This window comes from Bombus pascuorum, chromosome 2 (assembly GCF_905332965.1).
Source record: "Bombus pascuorum chromosome 2, iyBomPasc1.1, whole genome shotgun sequence".
In the NCBI taxonomy this organism is placed as follows: Eukaryota; Metazoa; Arthropoda; class Insecta; order Hymenoptera; family Apidae; genus Bombus; species Bombus pascuorum.
The window spans coordinates 13762512-13781977 of record NC_083489.1 but is presented as its reverse complement, the minus strand read 5'-3'; the positions used below and the strand labels follow the sequence as shown (position 1 = coordinate 13781977).

The window sequence follows — 19466 nt, the reverse complement described above, 5'->3', positions numbered from 1 at the left end:
TTAGGTATTGTTTGATATTTAGAGAGAATAAATATGTCTGACATGAATAGTGATAATTTGATAATTATCCAATTATCTTTATGAGTTATATAATAGTAATATGTATGATATTAATATACACTGAGTTCCTTAGATAATCTTCTTTCAAGCAATTATTATAACTATTTGCAGTGATTCGTTGAACAAATTATTCTATCAATTATATCTCCTTACTTCTTTTTCTGTAAAATTCACCAATTCTACAGAAAATAAATCTTACTCTAAAAGCAAGCTTTAACTATCGATATGCATTATGTATAATTCTACCAAGAATCATATTAACTAGAGAAACATACAAAAATTATCATAATATTCACTAGTTGGGTATACTACCATACTATGTCGTTTCTCAGGCGTTCTTCGAATATCATAAATATCTTCCATATTTTCTATCACAACATTTCACGTAGAAGAAGATTATAATAGAAGATAATTCTCTTTTTGTCAACATTTACATTTTCTTCGTTCTTCTTCTTAATGCTATTTCCATCCTTAAATTACGATTCCATCTTGGAATATATTAATGTAAAGTATCCAAGAGGAAATATCGATCATCCTGATTGATAAAAAGAAAATTACATATCTAATGCGTACGATGTACTATGGGAGAAAAGGAAGCCAATAAAAATGATAATGAGCTGGAAATAAATTTACTTTCACTGCGATGACTTTGCTATTTTACTTTCGGATTGACGTAAATATTAATGGTGGGCATTATTTAACTCTGTCGATCGTTATAATTTTCTCCGTAATTCGACATCAATGAGATCGGTTCGATAAAAAATTATCGCTATTAATATTAAAGGACTATCATGTCGATGAAATTTATGACAGCCAATAGTGACATTATTAGCGTACATTCAGAAGTTATATTTCTAAAAATATTTAATAATGTTGATTTTTCGATCTATGTTCTTTTAATTTTATTCAGCAAATTCTGGTATCAAGATGACGTCATAGCTTGTCACTAATTCGATTCATGATTCACACGTACTTATATGGAATTACAACGTTTGTGGTTTTTCTGACAATTTTTGTTTGTGCACTTCCTTCACTCGGTCAACTTAAGCTGTAACTTTATACATCTTTACATAAGTTGAAACCTTGAAATTGAAATGAATAAAACATTAAATTTATAAGAAAAAATAATTTTGTTTTGAATCATTATTAAAGTAATATATCCTTCAACTTTGTTAAATATTAAATAACATTATTAAAATATTCATAATTATCATGGAATAAAAAAATTGTTAAATAATTAAAATGAAAAATTAAAACCGAAAGTATTTGATATTTCAAATAAAATTAATAATACAAAATAAAATATTTACGATGTTTTCTCCAACAATTTTATCGCAAATAATTCCCAGTTCCATATCCTTGTATCTTGTATACATTTCAGAATAATTTTTCCAATGTATATTCACGGCTTAATTGTTTAGACAGCAGTCGCTGGATCGGAACTTTTATCTCGAAGGCATATCGGTAATTTAACAAAGGTGTGTTTATTCAATGAAGTCAGGACAAACCCTACTTAATGGTACTCGATATTCAGGTCAATATCCATAATAGGTATACCTGCGCCGATCGATCCGGATACCGTTCATTTCATCATTTTAAAAGATTCTCGGTCCACGAAATTACGTGTAACGCCCAACGCTTGCAGCTTCTAATAAAATACTTGCTCAACTTTTAATCACTATCTCCTTCTTCGTTATAAATTATAAGCAATATCCGCTGTAAAATTTTATATATTAAATTATGACAAAAACTAACGCAAAGAAAATAATTTGTATGAAATACAAATTTTTGTCTCTAGTTATTTTCAATTTACTTATAATATATTAAATCTTACTTGTGAAGTATCTATCATAATATGAAATTTTAATTAAGCTTAGTTTCGTTTGATATGCTATATTATAGTCATCTTTAAGAAACATCACTTTAAATAAAGTTTTACTCCGATTAAAAACTTCTATCATCAATCTTGAAGACATGTTCAGAGTTGTGCTTCAACCTCCATCATCTTGTCTATTTCATTTAAAGTTACTATATTACTTTCGTTTATCTAAAATCGATTTATGAAGTTCTAAGATTTTATTCAATTTGTCCTCATTAGATGTTACTTTACCTTAAAATTGTATTCATCATTTTACATTCTTTTTCTTCTGACATGTTCATATTATTTGTATTAGAAATAATTCTTGAAATAGGTTACAAATTAAATGAAACTATCAAAATATTTGACACATAATCTCTGCTGCCATCTGGTGATCAGTTGCTCCACCCACCTTATTGGAATATATTAGGTTGTCCGAAAAGTTTCTTTCATTTCATAAGGAAATAGTAGACGCACAATGTTTTTTGTTTTATATTAGTTTATTGAATTATGCACGAACGTAATAATAGAAATATAACGAAATGGATCATACTTAATTCAATAAAATAATGTAAAACAAAAATTGTTGTTCATCTAATATTACCTTATGAAACGAAAGAAACTTTTCGGATAACCTAATATTTTCAAACATATCATTGGCATATTTCCATTCGTTAAAAATGTGCAAAAACATTTACGTTTACAATGGTTTGATTGTATTATACAAATGCTTGACTAGACTCGAATTAATCGTCGTAACGAACGACCCTACTTCATTGTCTTGGTAAGGATACTTGAACTTAACGAGACCATTTTACCCGATAGAAAAAGTAGAAACCATCAAGGAGTCATCGTATCGGCTATGAATCGAAATGCGATTCGAACCCCTCTCCAAATGAAAACATTCAGCCCCTTAACGAACAGTAATTTTATTCATACTCTATTTCGTATGCTATCTATTTAATGGGAGTTAGTCTGATAGATCTTCGTTATTCTTTTTTACCAATTTTTACGACTAATCTCCAAGCACTCCGTGTCTGCGCTGGTTATAAACAGAAAATTATAATGTAGCAATAATAATAACAACAACAACAACAACAATAATACAATAAAATAATAATAAATAGACTACAGATATTTACGCATTTATTGAATATTTAAAGAGTACTTGATATAATACTTAGTAGATAAAATAAATTTCTACTTAAATTCCATTTTTTTAGATGTGTTCGTAACAATATAAAAATGCATAAAAATCTGCAGCAGAATAATAGCTAATCACAAGACGTATAAATATGATAACTTATATAGCAGAAAATGATGTTATTATCCAAAAAACTATAAACTATTCTGGTTGATAGTTCGAATGAAACTGAATTATTTAAAGACAATGCCTAAAGTTAGATTTACATAAATGTTTGTGTTAGGAATGTGCCATAGTTTGAAAAGCAGTTAAGTACATGTGTCCATATTGTTTTGACTACGCATTTGAGTGCGCAACTGCGCAGCTGGTAATTTGATCCATCTTTTTCATGAGTCGATGCTGTAGGATCATCATTTTTCTTAATTCTTTTGTGAGTGCAATACATATAATCAACAGCTGATAACTCCAACTCTGTCACTGAAAATATTATAGCGTTACCTTATTGCAATATTTGGACTTAGTACATAGGAAAAAAAGATTAAAAATTGTAATGCTTTCCTTATTACGATACAATGCAACTAGTAATAATAAAAAATTAATGAAAATAGCGTCAATTAAAAAAAGGCTGTCAAGGTTAGTTTATATGCTTATAGAGGGCGGAGGAGTTTAACTATATCTGTCAAACGTCAACTATTTTTTAATACAAACGATTTATTTTAAGCGGGGAAGAAATTCGTTGCACAAATTTGTTCTAGACAGATTTAACATCGCTAAAAGGAAATCGATCATGCTAAAGTGGACGGAAGACAGAGATCTTTTCAATTCGAGGAATGCTGTTTGTTTTGTACGTTTCATTTGACGTTCAGCGACAGGACTAATTTATTATAGCGATCTAGTGGACAAGCGAACGGGATTAGAATTTTGCGCAATCCTCGTTCGTTGATAGAGGAAGAAGTTCCATTGCGAGAGGAAATACTTGGCTAGAATGTTATTTGTGATCTTCGAATTTCACTTAACAATTTTTCTTTTACTTTTTCAATAATGTAAAGTTCTTTAATTATTTTTATTAAATATCTTTTTACTTTTTCCATTAGAGGTTGTGTGATAAAAATTAAATAATTGATAAACTCGCTTAATACTTCTATTTGCAAATAATTGTCAGTCATTTGTAGACGATGAAAAAGGTAAATCTTCTACTCTTTTTAAAATTTTTGTTTCACTGTTTCAACAAGATTTTAATTATGTAACATAAAGCTTTTCCATTGTTCTTATTAAATTATCTTTTTACCCATTTTTGGAAAGACCAAGAAATTAATTTTTTTCTTTAGAGGTTATGTGACAAAAATTAAATACACAATTGATAAATTAGCTTGTATTGTTCCCGTTTTAAAATAATTATCAGTCATTAATGAAGCATAAAAATAGTAAATCTTCCAATTTGATAAAGATATTACTTTAGAAAGTTATAGTGGGCTAAAACAGAATGTCTTCTTTCGCAAGACGACGAAGAGTTTGAAGAAGATAAATTTGACTTATATAGAATTACGTCATCGACTGATTATTGTGTTTCAAGTTATGTATTTAAGCTTGATAAGAAGAGTATAAATTATTTCACGATTTTCTATTATGCAGGAGACCGCCCGGTTTAACCGAGAAGCAATGGTTCAATTAATGGCGATTTCTTTTAATTACATTTTTTTACAGATAAGAATATTACAGCGTGTACTCGTCTCTGAGTGATCTCCCGATGCAAACATTCTAGCGTTCTCATTCTAAACCAGATTCAATTGTCACGTCGATATTCTTGCAGTTTATGTTCAGCTTTACCATTAGCCATTTTACCACGCATTAAAACTGAATGTGAAAAAACTCCACTTCAGCAGGATTTCATGATTTGTTCAAAGGAATTTTGTCAAACTTTAATAACTTTCTTCAAACAAAAAGAGATCTCATGTTACCAGAGTTATATGTGTATATATATATACATTTAAAACAATATAAAAAATTTTAAAGTAATTTTATTTTTAAAAATACATTTTTATGTATTTTTCTATATTCATATTTCACTACCCATTAGCTTACATTCATTTCTATAGCTAACATGAAAAAAAGTGGTAAAATCGGAGGCAAATATCGAAACACAGTCCTTAACCCCATTGAGGGTGATAAAATTGATAAAATATATGTGTGAACATTATCTATAGATATATTCTTATCGTCTTTTTGCCTGTTTAAATACATATATTCGTTTTCTTGCTCAAAAGAAATAATCTAATGTCTGTTTTATAAAAGGAAAGGAAGACAGGATTAATGTATAATGTACAATATACACGCATACCCATTCCTACAGAATGTATACGGATGATGTCATGGCCAGAAATGTTGATAAGAACGAAAGACTTGTTGAGGAAGATTCTGAAAATACTATTAAAAAGGAGTATAACAAAGAAGAAGAAACGTTATCTTTTTGTGAAAAAGTTAATTCATCGTTGACCTTTTGGAAATATTTCATATTATTTAAAAATTAGATAAAAAGATATTAAAATATTCATGAATTGTTCGGAAACTCGAAAATATAACAACTATTTATTAGTATTTATTTTAGACGTTTTATATGCAGAGCTTAAGAAGTAACTAAAGATTACTAAAAATTCACCAAAACAGGAACGACTTCTTACTTAAGAAATTACAATTTTATTTGAAATGAGCGTTAAAGAAGTTTTAGAAAGACTGCTTCATATTTGGAAAGAAGATCCAAAGAAAGATGTTAAAAAAGTGCCAAATTGTGTTGGTACATGTTCTTTTATTGGAATTAGACGAAAACTGCATCCAGTACAAATTACTTCGTCACGTACAGCCTATGGAGAGAATAGATTGCACATGTGCAGTCAAGAATTCGTATTTACGCTATCCACTTTTGTTCCACTCTTCAAACATTCATTTACGTCCGCCTGTCCGCTTCTTATATATAGTTTGAGCTGCACGGTCACGCCTATTTTAACTGTATTCGTTTACATGTATCTGCAGTATACGAAGAAGCATTGAGGTATCGAATTATTTATACGATTGACGATCTTGTTACGACCTCGATTGTATCGATTCTACTAAAAAATCAATTACAACAATCTAAATGCAATACAGAATTTATTTAATATTTGTCTTATGATTTTATTCTAGAACAGAAGAAAAGATTTTTTTTTTAATTAGCGTATTGTTTAGTAAAAATTGATCATTCAAGAAGAGATCATAAGATCATAAGGATGGTTCAAGAGATCATAATATGACCATTTAAGCGTATATACAAGGAATACAAGGTCATCAAGTAAAACAGATTCTGAGAACTTAAATTGATCTGTGGCTTCTTCCCTTTGTGTTAATTCACAAGATGTTGGAAACTGAAAGATAAACTATCTTTGTTTATAGAGTTGATGCATTATTTTCTTTAGAAATATTAGATATTTGTAATTCTGTAGGAAATATTATACCTCAGACTTGAAGACTTATAGTAAGCATAGGATCATATGCTTGAGTAATTTTTTCGCGTGGAATAATCTAAAATACAATAACCACGCTGTGTATATAATATGGTTATCCGATATATGTATTAATACAACATACACGCGATTCCTTTCATCTTTGATGAAACACGATCCTCCAATTACCTGGAAAAATATACTTACGTACATATCTTTGATTAAAAGCTATTGCTTCCATACCATTAAGACAGTCTATCATCATAGAACGTCATAAAGTTTCAATTGACCCGCCGCTGCGCGATTTTTCTTAATCATGCCAGAGTTAATTATCTGACTGCTTCTGAACTACGATGGTATATACTTCCTATTGATTCATATAGTATATAATATAAATATGTGAAATACAATATTACGCAAATATATATTTACAGATAATACTTGCAAATTAATTCCAAACTTTTCTAGATTCCTTGTATCTTTCAAGTTCTGAATTTAAGGACGAGATTTTTTTTCCAAGAGGAAGAGGAAAATAAATACAGAAAGATTTAAGAAAAGGAAAGGTATAATTTAATAGTAGAATACCTAAAAAAATGTTTAATTTCAGGAATCTCCAATCTTTAATTTCTTAAAATTAAAATTTTTCAACGTCGAACAGGAAAATATATTAAAAGAATGTCTTCAAATCAACAGGAAAACCAATAACCAACGGATAGCATTAAATTTCTAAAAATGAAGAAATATACAAGCTATACCATATTTACACTAGACACCAACGACCAATGTAATTCCTCACTTCCCACATACATTCGTGCCACGAATATTCACAGTCTACATCATGAATATTTCCCGATTACTAGTGTATCCCAATTTCCCTGTAATTCGCCTAGGGACATCATATGCATCGATAGATTATCATGCATTTTTGTATATAACCATCAATCTCTTTTTGAGGGATTAAGCTATACGATGAAAGGGGAAAAAGAACAAAAGAAGAAAAAAGTAGTAGATGTCAAAGAAGCAGCCACTTACAGGACCGTCGTGTTGGTTGGTACTCGTGGTACACGGTTCAGCTTCTGAAACATGCATCTCACGGTGTTTCCGAAGCACATACACTTGTGAGGGCATTCCACGTTCCTCCCGTTTTGCCATTGGTCCGCGTTGGATAATGGCAGGATCAACAGGAGCGAGCAAACGACACTTAACACCAGCCTCATCTTGCTATAGCACGTGTGATCAGTCTTATTCTTATTAAGGCTGTTCCCCGCACTATTTCGCGCTAGCACGTGCTGGTCATCGAGATAAACGCGTCCTCCGTCTGGCAGCGGTCTTTGGCCACGCGGTACTTTCACTTCTCTCTGTTTCAGAGATCCACGAACCTTTCCTGTAATGTTCGAGCTGGAGCTGAGTGTCCTGCAGCCAGGATCCGTATAATTTTATACATTATATTGGCTTTATATGGGATGGCAGATTATTTATTACACTTTGACAGTGGATTTTGAATACATTTGTTTGAATGGATGTTTGTAAAGAGCATAATAAAGGAAGAAATATTTGACTATTTGGACATTAAATCTAGTATGTAAATTGATGTGAGTTGAATATTAGAATATTATTATAGGAAATATGGGAGAGAATGGTTTTGTAATAGTATAAAAATGGCATAAAGGTGTAGTGAATGTTATGTAGATTAAATTTTGAGTATGAGAATTTTATGTTGTTTATTAGTATATGGATTTTCGAAATTTTATACCAGTATTATGAAGTTATTGGTATTCTATGTTAAATAATCTGATAATAGATCTGATGATAGATCTGATAATGGATAGATGATATAATAACAGATAAACGTTAATGATTATATTCATACTTAATAACGAAATCTTAATAGATTCCTTTTGTGAAAATATTTTTAGTAGTACACAGGATGTATTGCAATTTGACGTAAAAAATGCCTATCCTCTTATACACAGCATATCTAGTTCAAGTATATACCTAAATCTAATCCAAATTTATAAGACTCTAAATACGTTAACACACAAAATACAAATCTATTCAATCAGAAACTCCAAGTCAATTTCAACTAACTCAAACTAGGCATACTCTCCATAATACTTCACTTCCATTATTCCTTGTTAAAAGTTTCAAATAATCTATCCTAAACCTCCATTTCTGAACCTTGTAAAACAAGTCGTTATCCAAGTTCGATATCCACCAAATGAAACACTTTCTTCACAGAAACTTCACTATGTAAGAATAAGAAAAATCTAACCCGTGTTTCTGAGCTGTTACTGAGTCGGTGAGATTCCTTTAGGCCTAAGCAGCCGTCGAATATCGTCTGTGAGGGTCGGTGGACGAAGCAACAGCGGCGACAAAGGAATGAAGAGGCGCGGAAGGACGCCGCCGCTGCGTTGTCGTTTCGTCGTGGCGGCTCGGCTACTACTAGACTAGAGTCGCACAGCGCCAATCCGCTCTGCGCGCGTTAGTAAAGCGTACGTGAGCATTTCTTTGCGAGTCTTTCTCCCCACTCGTTCGCACGAGCCACTCCTCCAATCCTCTCCCTTCAGTATCTTCTTATTTTTACACGTTTTTTGTGTATTTACCTGCACACGTGGATACACTCGAAGATGCGGGAATCTCTATGATACAGCAAGAATGTAATATAGGTTAAGCATCAAAGTTGATATGCTTCAACGTCAAGACGAGTAAATTGGCACAAACATGAAAGGATAATTCAAAGTCGCAATCAATATTGCATATGATACACTATTGGATAATTTGGGATTATTTTTGTCATATATATGCCTACATATTATGTGTATATTGAATCAGCTAATAATTTTGTTATTAGTTTGAAATTAATGCCACGTTATAAATCAATATACACTTCTGGTAATTTTTTTTACTTGGAGAAATTTTTGATGAAGAATTCTAAACTAATTTTTTTTTCAAATTCTTAGGTTTTATAGAAAACTTTATTTATATTATTATATTAAACTTTTATCCAACTGCTGGTTTCCACTATAATTAGTGTCAGTGCATCAATCGGTAATGTTAATTGATATTAAAGATCTTACTATATTATGAAAGTTACTATAATATTACAGGCGAATAAAAAGAAAAAAATGAAACTGATTGATAAGTAAGTCTATTAAGGTTATTTGGTCAGAGTGACAATGGATATTATGTCTATAGCACTTAATTATAAAAACGATTCTATTATTTCAGATGGTATAGTTGAATTAATTAATATTTATTGTCTGGAAGTACCGAATGAGGAAACATAAGTAAACGCAACATGTTGGTAATGAGTAAAAAGACAAATGACACATCGTTTGATGATGTATATGAGCAGTCATCAATACAATTATTGAAATGACTTAACCTCATATAATTTTTTTCAATAATGCGACTGGGCCAACGTTCTGTAGTCCATGAAACAACACTGATTGTTACCCAGCGAAGTCGTGAAGTTTTTGATATGCCGCATGTCGAGAAGTGAAAGATGCTTCTCGGAGAGGGAATCTCGCCTCGTAATATCGTGGTAGCGATTCCAAACGAAACACGTCTCTGTTCATATTTTCAACTCCTGTTTCTTTCTGTCATAGGTTAATGTCAGGTTTCATACACCTAACCCTTGCTAGAGAAATACTCTTTACAATTGAGGAAAGCCTCATCAAAATATGTCCTATAGTTCTTGAGGTTAGCTCGAACTCGGAACATACAGACGCTTGCCGAGTACTTCATTTTATACTATGTCTAGAATACAAAAGAATATTTATTATATACATGAAGTGTACACGAAGAGAAAAGCACTTCAGTTTGCATCCAAAACACGGTTTTAAGTAATTGCTTCTTAACTTGCTGTGCTGCATTTTTCTTTTTGTAGCGCACAATTTCAAGGAAACCGTCGCTGTATAATTGGTCGCTTTGTATCTTATATCTGTCCACTTTAATAGTTTTTTCTGCGCGATGAGATGCGCTATAGGGAACAGTGTGTCCTTGCGTAGCAGCGCTGTTTTGTTATGATTTCCCCCTTGCTCTTTGAGATCTCAAGCACAGTGAACCGTAGTTCCTGGTTTTGTCCACTAAATCGTGCACTGCCGACGCTTAAGCTCTGAAAGCCCCTCTTTTGACGCTAGAGGAATTCTACTTGTTACTGGGAATCCTTCTGTATCCCCTTGGGGATATGTATTGCGCTCTGTCGAGATGACGGAAATTGAGGAAACAAAATGCGGTAATAAAAACAGACTTTTCAAGTGTGTTATCTATTATCCAGTCTTCTACTTTATGACTGCAAATTTATTATTTAGTTACAGATAAAAATAATTTCATAAAAGGATACGTATGTAAGGATAGCAACTCTAAGAATTAGTCATAAAATGATCGAAGATAGAAAATAAGTACCTAAGTTCGACGTTCTTAATACGGTATTTATTCCATCTTAATTCTCTTCTAACTTTTATCCAACTTCAGTAATTCTGCTACTTTGTATCAAACGTTTATCAAACAAGCTAAGATTCCAATTTCCTCGTTTTTAGAACTACGATTCCCTTTAGATCTTGCAGTTAAGATCACAGGACGATCATTCAACTGCACCTTCGCAGGATACGCTTCCAAAGCTGTATTTTATACCAGGATGGAAACGCGATATTTGGAAACGCGGCGTAATGTGATGTTTATCGACAGCGTGGTCGCGCGCGTATTCCACATTAACATTCCGTATAAAATCCGTAGGTAGATAAGTGGAATGCCCTGTACAGAGACGCGTTTGCATACACGCCGGTGTATATCTAGATGCTACATGCATCTGCGCCCGTCCGTTGAACGTGCATGCACGCGAGTTTAACGAGCGCGGCAGAGGCTGGCGCCAAACGGCGATCCTAACATCGGCCAACCGATTCGCGATCTCTGCCTTCTACGATAATCCTCTGCCATGGCATACTGTTGTCCGCTGCGGAAACGTGATCGAGCATGATCGAGCCTCGTGCTTACAGCCTATCCTAATAGATATCATAATGAACGTACAAAGTCGGGCAAATACTGGCGTTGCATAGGTCTGGAGAATGGGAATATTGTGATAGTATATTAGTACAGAATTATACACCATTTCTTTTATAGGAAATATTTTTGATAGCTGTAAGTGTTAATTATTAATATGGAAAGTATTTTTAAGGTCTAAAGAAAATTTCTATCGTTGGTAGTGAAAATGATTTACATATATCTGAAATTTGGTGAAAAACTGGCTATTATTAAATACAGAAGTGACAGTAGAGAGAAGGAAACGATACGTGTAAAGGGCCACGAGACTATTTTTCATTCATGAATGAAGCGATGCGAACGTAAAAGTACTTTATCCATCATATTCGTTATCAAGAACATGGCAATGCATAGAGTATTTTTACCACAGAATTTCTAGCTCTGAGAATATCTTACAATCCCTAGGTAACTCTAAAAATTCATTTTAATTTCCTGAAAAACTAAATTCTATTAAAGTCCATAACATAAAATTCTTTTAAAATTCAATTCAAAGTGTTTCAGCGTGTATCACGAGTGGCTCTTTCGAAGCTTATAATTATTAGACACAGAACAAATATGACTCCTTGAATAGCGCTCACTGAATAATTTTGATAAGCCTATATATGCATAGATAGGGCAAGCAACGCTTTGTGAGAATGCGTTCTAATCGTAAATGCGTTCAGCAACCGGTGACCCAGAATGTTAATACTTTCTCCTTCCTTAAGTATTCTTTTGTTCTCCGTTCAAATGCACCTGTATTGTTCCCGCAACACACAACCGTTCCGTGACAAAGCGATAACGGGTCACGAAGGTAATAACCCCTCTCTTTTTTTCCCCTTACGTTTTGCTCTCAAATTCGTTCGATGGATAGAACCAGACATCTATGAAATATTTTTATGACAGGTTCCGATACAATGTTCAGAGGAGAATACTACTGACGTAAGTAAACACGTACGAACAGCCGCTGGTGGACCATCGAATTGAACTCCGAAAATAAAACGATACGTGGCTAAGTAGACTGGAAGAGAAAATTTTTTTCTCCTCCTATTTCTTTTTATAGCTATTCGAAACGTAACATGTTCAAAATGGAAATATAATAGTGATCAATCAGCTACGTCAGAATTAAAATGATTGATGCGATGGATATTTAAAGTCGTGAGTGACAAATAATACTTTTTTTGGAATATGTTCATCGATAGAGAATTTTGATATTATATAATTTTATGTATATTAATATTATTAATAGATAGTATAATTCAATAATGTTATCAGTGACAGTATAAGATACTTGAAGCTTTTTAGAATCTTGTAATCTAAGTATAGAATTTTTGCCTATGATAAGCTTTCAGTCTTTAAACTTTAACATTTATCAAAATTTGAAAATTTCAAATATAGATACAGGTATAATGAATGTAGATATAGTTCAAGTATAGATAGATACAATATTCATGAAGTCTAACTTCAATAATGTTTGAAATGAAAAGATTATGTCCATTTAAAAATAGTAAAGTTACACAGTTTAAGGAACCTGTTACAATTATTATAAAAGAATTAATTATTAAATAGCTGATAGTACAGATAACAAAAGAATCTGTTTAGAATTCCAATAAGACGAAATGGTGTTCCAAATAAGATCTTTAATTAGAGATACAGTACTCGCGTGTGCAAAGCTCGTTCTAAGCTAAATAGCGAAACGTAGTTAAAAAAAAATTATGCTTGTGGTAATGGTACATTAGAATTGCTATTTCATTACAATAAGGAACCTTGAGCCATGATGGTTAAGTATGGAAAATAGAACGATTGTTTCTTTTTTTTCTTTGGTAAGACTAACTCCAATAATCCCTTGATTTACTGCATCTTATAATCTTGTTAGTTAATTAGTATTTTCTTATTTACAGCATGTATAGAGAAACAAATTACGTAAACTTACGTAGAGATAACAGGATATGAAGTGTGACAGGATTATCTTATCGAATGAAAATATAAATTTGTTCAGCGAAGAAATGATAAAGCTATAATCGTGAAAGCGTATGAAGACGGGAAAGAGATACAATAAAACGTGATTTTCTGAAATGATGTTGGGAAAAAAAGCACGCACGATCGTGCGACCATAATATTACCACACTGTGGAGATTACATTAGAACAGGCAGACACCAGATTTTCATCGATGTCGTTGCGAAATTTCTAATCGAAGGAAGTCATCATAGACTTGAACCGTGCCGGAAGCCTTGGAACTCGAAAGTCTATGAAATTTCATCAATATAATTTTTTACATATTAACAAAATTTAGTTTTTTACTAAACTCTTCTAACTTTCTTCATATAAGTTCTAATATTCCTTTTTGACTTACATGACGTTCTTTATGTATTTATAAATATGCATCATATAATATTTATATGCTTTTAAGTCTTTTTGATAGATATTTTAATTTATCTTAAAACTGTTTTTGCTATATCCTTTGGTATAGGTATTCCTAACTTCATACATTCCATTTATTGCGTTAGCAACTAAGTGATTACGGATTTTGTCATTAGGTGGTATTGAAGGTTTGTCAATACTATGATATATTTTTTCTAAAATTTAGAATTCTGAAATCTTGTATATATTTTTAGAAATTCAGCTAAACGCCAGAATTCCTAATTATTTATTTAAGAATTCATTCAAAAATTTTTTAAATGCCAATTTCTTCTTTGATGCTACAAAATTTATCTTTGTAAAATTTTCTATCATCAATATACTCCATTAAAAAGAAACTTCCGCACTGTAAGAATACTTCTACATACATAGATAACGTTATAAATTTAAGCTTTTAGAAATAATACAAAATGCGGTCGCACGATGTGTCCACCCAGTACCAGTAACTTTGGATTAAATCTATTTTAGGTGGACAACGGAAACTCCTGTGTGCAACTTAAACCTTATCGTCACATAGCCAATCACCTCCTCCTCGTGATATCTTAATTCCACGAAATTAAGATTCGAGTCAAATGCAACGAAGATGACCATCTCAGATTAAAATGTATGCGCGTCTGACTTCTTGCGGACCAGCAGGAGAAAATTCATTGACCTCATTACTGGAATGGTGGTCATTTGCATGCAAGTAAAAGCATGGGTAAAATTACTGATATTTGTCATATACGAAAATATTATATGCTAATCATTCATTGGATTATTAACAACAATTATTAACAACGCGTTCAGTATCGCGTGCTTCTCTTGTAATTCAAACTTTTTATTCGAGCTTTTGTTTTCAATGCGTATAACGTAAGTGGTGATGTAAATTACATACGCATATATGCATAGTAAACGCGATATACTAAACACGACATGCATAGTAAAGAAAACTCAGCCTGTAAACATCAAAACTACATATCAACAACTAAGCCATAGAACATACACTAGAAAAATCAAAATCAAAGGTACATGAAAAAATGTATAGCTTAAGGGGAAAAAGACTTTTATGCAAATATTTTTCACAACATTGCTCAAACCTCCAAAAATGCACTCTTGTGAATATATAAGTTAAACAAAAATTGTGAATCGGTTACTTATCATTGTCATAACTCTAATGTCAATATTTTAATTGTATATTCTTACATTTTAATCTTCTTTTTCAAAATGCATAAAGATCTGAAATTTACAGAACTCTATTTATAGCTTACACAAAAATTATAGTATCTAGCGATTTATAAAATCATTTGAATAATCATACGCGCTAGCGTATAATTCGTAATCTTCACCGAGGTTTCGAGTCCTTACCTTCCTAGTTTCTATCGATTCGCTCAGATACCCAGGAACATGTAACTGTTGACGATTAATTTGTTTTACAACAGTATGTTGTGAAAGCCAGTAAAACAACTTACTTCGATCCCCCAGAAGGCAGTATCGTTGGAACAATTTCTCGAATTGTCTTGTCGGAAGTGGAGCAGCACGTTTAACGATTAATTTTCATCAAAACGTTACGTGGATCTTAATGGCGACCGTTTATGGTCATTATATCAAAACGATCTAACGATGATTGATACCAGCACCAGTGATGGCAGCTGTATCTGATTTGGACGTTCTTCTAATAAGACCCGACAAAATCATCCTCTTGGACCCGGATAAACAGACCACGTTGGATATTCTCGCATTAATATCAATTTCTTCGATGCCATGATATTCAAAGAAGATAGCCAAAGTCGTCTTATTGATTCTCGTTCCTCTTGCGTTGACATTTCTTGTTGGAGATCAATCCGATTACGCCAATAGTTGGAACAGCTTCTTCTTCACGAGATGTCCTTATAAATCAGTTCTTATGGTTGGTAGGTGGTTTGACGTCTGCAAATGAATGGATAATGAATGAAGAAAGCTTGTTAAAAAAGATTTAACAAATGGAACAAATTTCTTATTATAGTTTTGCAGAACAATTAATGACATATTTAATAGGTATAAATAATTTGTTTGAAAGGTAATGGTATTGTCAATATAGTGTATGTTTCTTGCAAGTTATCTCTATCACTTTTCTTAATTAAATAAATTTTCTGCATATCAGGTTGGTAACACTAATTTTCTGCATACCAGTTGAGCTCTTGGGAACAAAAGTAGAACTTAAGGAAGATAGTAGGAAGGAAGACAGAAGAAGAAAAAAGAAAGGAATTAGGTCATTCCTGTTCCAATCCTGAAATCAGTATAAAGGTACACTTTCCACTTTGTGCTTCTCACTTACTCTGCCTTTTCCATCCTTCTTTTTTCTGAAGTTTCTTTCGTTCTATTATTAATTAGTCACTCTATTTATAATTTAAATTAAATTACTTCTTCTTTGTGTTTTGTCTTTGAACTTTTATCTTTGACTGTAATTCGTTAATTGCGTATAAGTATTTACTTCTTCATATATGTTTTTTAGATTGAAAAATGATTATGATGAGTAACGTGAACGATATTCCTTTGGCGAAATAGGGCCCACTATTTTCATTTTTAAAAACTATTACCACTCGATGGATTATCGATAAAAATCGCTGACGCCCTTGGGTTGATTTGCATGTTTTGCATGATGCTCGCTTATTTCACATTTCCCTGCCTATTTTTTGCAAACGTGACGATTTTAATTAACGCTGAAACACTAATGAAGTTTAAATGACCCGTCAATTAATTGCCGACATTTATTATCATCGGTAATAATATGTACAATTATCTGCAACATGTAGCTTTGAGTATACAGATTTTTAATAAATTTTAATTTTTCATAAAATAAAACGAACACATTTTATGAAAAATTGTTTAAGTAATATTTATAGGAAATATTTAATTAAATGATAGTAAAAAATGCTATGATTCAAAAGCCTCGCTGAGCAACAATCGTATAGAATATCGATAATGAAAAAATATCTGTCGATCCTGCTATTGTTGCAGATGGTACATTGATGTGTAATTAATTATGCGAATCTATTTCATTTCTTCGTCTTTTCATTTGACATCACGCAGGAAGCCAGAGATTCAAACCTTTCTCTCGAGCCTGCGACGCGTGGCCGATTTCTCTGGTTTTCCTTCTGCCTTACGCGTTTGTTCGTGTTCTTTGCGTTATGAAGTATCGGTGATCTACCACGATGAGCAGAAATAAAATTATCGATAAGAAAACAAAGATGTCTTCACCGTACCATTTAAACAAGATGGATATAATAAAAAAAGATATCTTCTTATGTTTAAAATCGTTGTATGACCTTCGTTTTATTGATATTATATTTTATATCTCACTTTTTACATGCTCAATGGTACCGTATTTATAAATGTCATAAGATAATTGTTATTAGTATTATGAAATAAAATTTTATACAAGCATTATTTTTCATCTAATAATAAGATTTTCAAAGATATATCTCTTTTTCCAATATGTTAACCTTTTGTATTAGAAAATTACTATAAAATATACTTATGTATAATTACTTTTAATTACTATCTAATAGTAAAATTCTAATAGTAAATTCCTCTTATATATAAACTTACATTTATAGAAATATTTTTCCTAAATTATATTTATAGCTTTTATTTCATAACACATAATTTTACAGTACTAAATAAAATACTTTACAAAAATGTTTACTCAAACAATCATATATTTGCAGAGAAATATTCAGGTGCACAGAGTTAATATTCTGTCTTCAACTAGAACATCCTCTCTTTTGTGATTTGACTGTGTCCACCATAAAATTTCTAGTCACAACTGACGATGCAACAATAACCAACGCTGATCTACGTGTACTGTACCAGTGATACCGTTTGACCAGTAGAATTATCTTTTTTCTTCCTTTTCCTTCGTTCCACAACGATGACCGTGGACTGGTCGGTCGCTTCGAAACCTACGCTATGCTCGATACTTTATTTGATTTCCAAGAATTTTTGTGGACACGAACTTTCACAACGGGAAGCCTGCAAGGAGGATGGATTTATTCATTTACACCCATTCGATGGGGGAATCACGGACGAACCAGCTGTACTACCACAGCGCAACATGTCGAAACGATTCTTCATCGTCTAGGTCCGGTGCAGACGACCGTTATGCAGACATCATTGCGATCTCATAGTGGTGACGTCGTACGATTTCGTTTATGTATATTTTTAATCTCTTAATTTATATATATTGCTATATATATAATATATATGATGCATATCTGAGATTTTAGAAATTTAGCTATTCAGTTTTGTAGCATTGCTTCAGATACAAAACACGAAAAACAAATACGAAAAACTCTCAATTTAATTGAAATTAAAAGTAGAGGTCAAACTAGAAAGTAAACTCTATTTTCCTTGAATCAGAATTATGATTCATACTCATACATGAATGTATGATACCGATATAAAAAATGTACCGTACTGACCATATAAAGCAAGAAAATATTTACTCATTAATTTAATTTTTTTTAAATTGATATAAGGACTTTATCCGTCCATATGCTCGTCGCTACAAGTACTTACAATTAATACTACCATCCTATTCTATTCTGTCCAATTCTACTGCGAACTATCTATGTATTTATGACATCTAAACTGATCAGTTGGAGCAATAAAAATGAAGAATATAATAATAGCCAACAAGCGGCGTTGACATCGGTTCAATTTCCACTGTTAAACTAATCCTTCGTTTGTTAAGGCTCTAACACAAAAATAACAAATCGACTTCATTGGATATAAGAAAAAAAATATTTTCAAGTAGGAAAACTAGTTAGTTTATTAATTACATAACTTCTCACTAGAGAGGAATCTTTACTTATGTAATTTAGAATTAACTATTACAAATTAATTCTACTTGAACCTATGTTAATTCTCGTAAATGTATTTATACGTGATGTAATGTATAGTGAAGAATAACATACTGATGCATTAAATACAAGAGATCTCTTAGTGAACAAGCCATTATTGCCTTCAAGATATTGACAATAGTGATAACAAGCTTATGACTCATTGCTCTATAACTCCAATTAACAACTGTTTATGAGAATTGTTTCAGTGTCTAATTCAAAATATCGCTATATATAATAAATGAATATATTCAAATTCGGTTTTGCGGCATAAAACAAGACTCGTGATATTCTTCGAGGATTACATATTCTCGGTGCTCCATACAGTGTCTGGATCTCTTCTATAAGATTCTATTAATAACGCCGGTTTCGCGGATTAAATTGCGATCATAGATACAGAGGAAAAGTGAATATGTATTCTTGCCCGTATCAACGGAGCATTCATTGACCCTGTTTGAAGCATCGAGCCAGACCTAATTTCTGCTCCTCGGATAATTAAGTGAAGATGAAATTTAATTTATCCGCCTCATTTGATCTGTTGACTAATTCATCATTTTGCTGGCATAAGGTACTGATATTTAATGCAGTAGTCATTTTCTACCATTCCTAGAAATTCTAACGTTACATAACTCAAAAG

The 19466-nt window shown here is 31.9% G+C and overlaps 1 protein-coding gene and 2 long non-coding RNA genes across 5 annotated transcripts in view; 2 read left to right on the top strand and 1 right to left on the bottom strand.

Moving 5' to 3' along the window:
- Positions 1–19466, bottom strand: part of LOC132916599 (peroxidasin homolog) — a 77273-nt gene that overhangs the window by 8523 nt on the left and 49284 nt on the right. Inside the window, exons 2-3 of one of the 3 annotated variants that reach the window (XM_060976722.1) lie at positions 8808–8822; positions 7568–7919 (exon numbers count right to left, since the gene is read on the bottom strand). In XM_060976722.1, the coding sequence (XP_060832705.1) occupies positions 7568–7752 (185 nt within the window). In that variant the 5' untranslated portion in view covers positions 7753–7919; positions 8808–8822. Of the gene's footprint in view, positions 1–7567; positions 7949–8713; positions 9000–19466 lie in introns of those variants that run through there. The other 2 variants (XM_060976720.1, XM_060976721.1) reach the window with 2 other exon arrangements.
- LOC132916618 (uncharacterized) lies at positions 9097–9891 on the top strand. The gene is made up of 3 exons (XR_009660138.1): positions 9097–9427; positions 9496–9691; positions 9764–9891. It is a non-coding gene; the product is annotated as an uncharacterized LOC132916618 (long non-coding RNA).
- On the top strand, positions 10932–12604 carry LOC132916486 (uncharacterized). The gene is made up of 4 exons (XR_009660106.1): positions 10932–10965; positions 11077–11980; positions 12069–12365; positions 12458–12604. It is a non-coding gene; the product is annotated as an uncharacterized LOC132916486 (long non-coding RNA).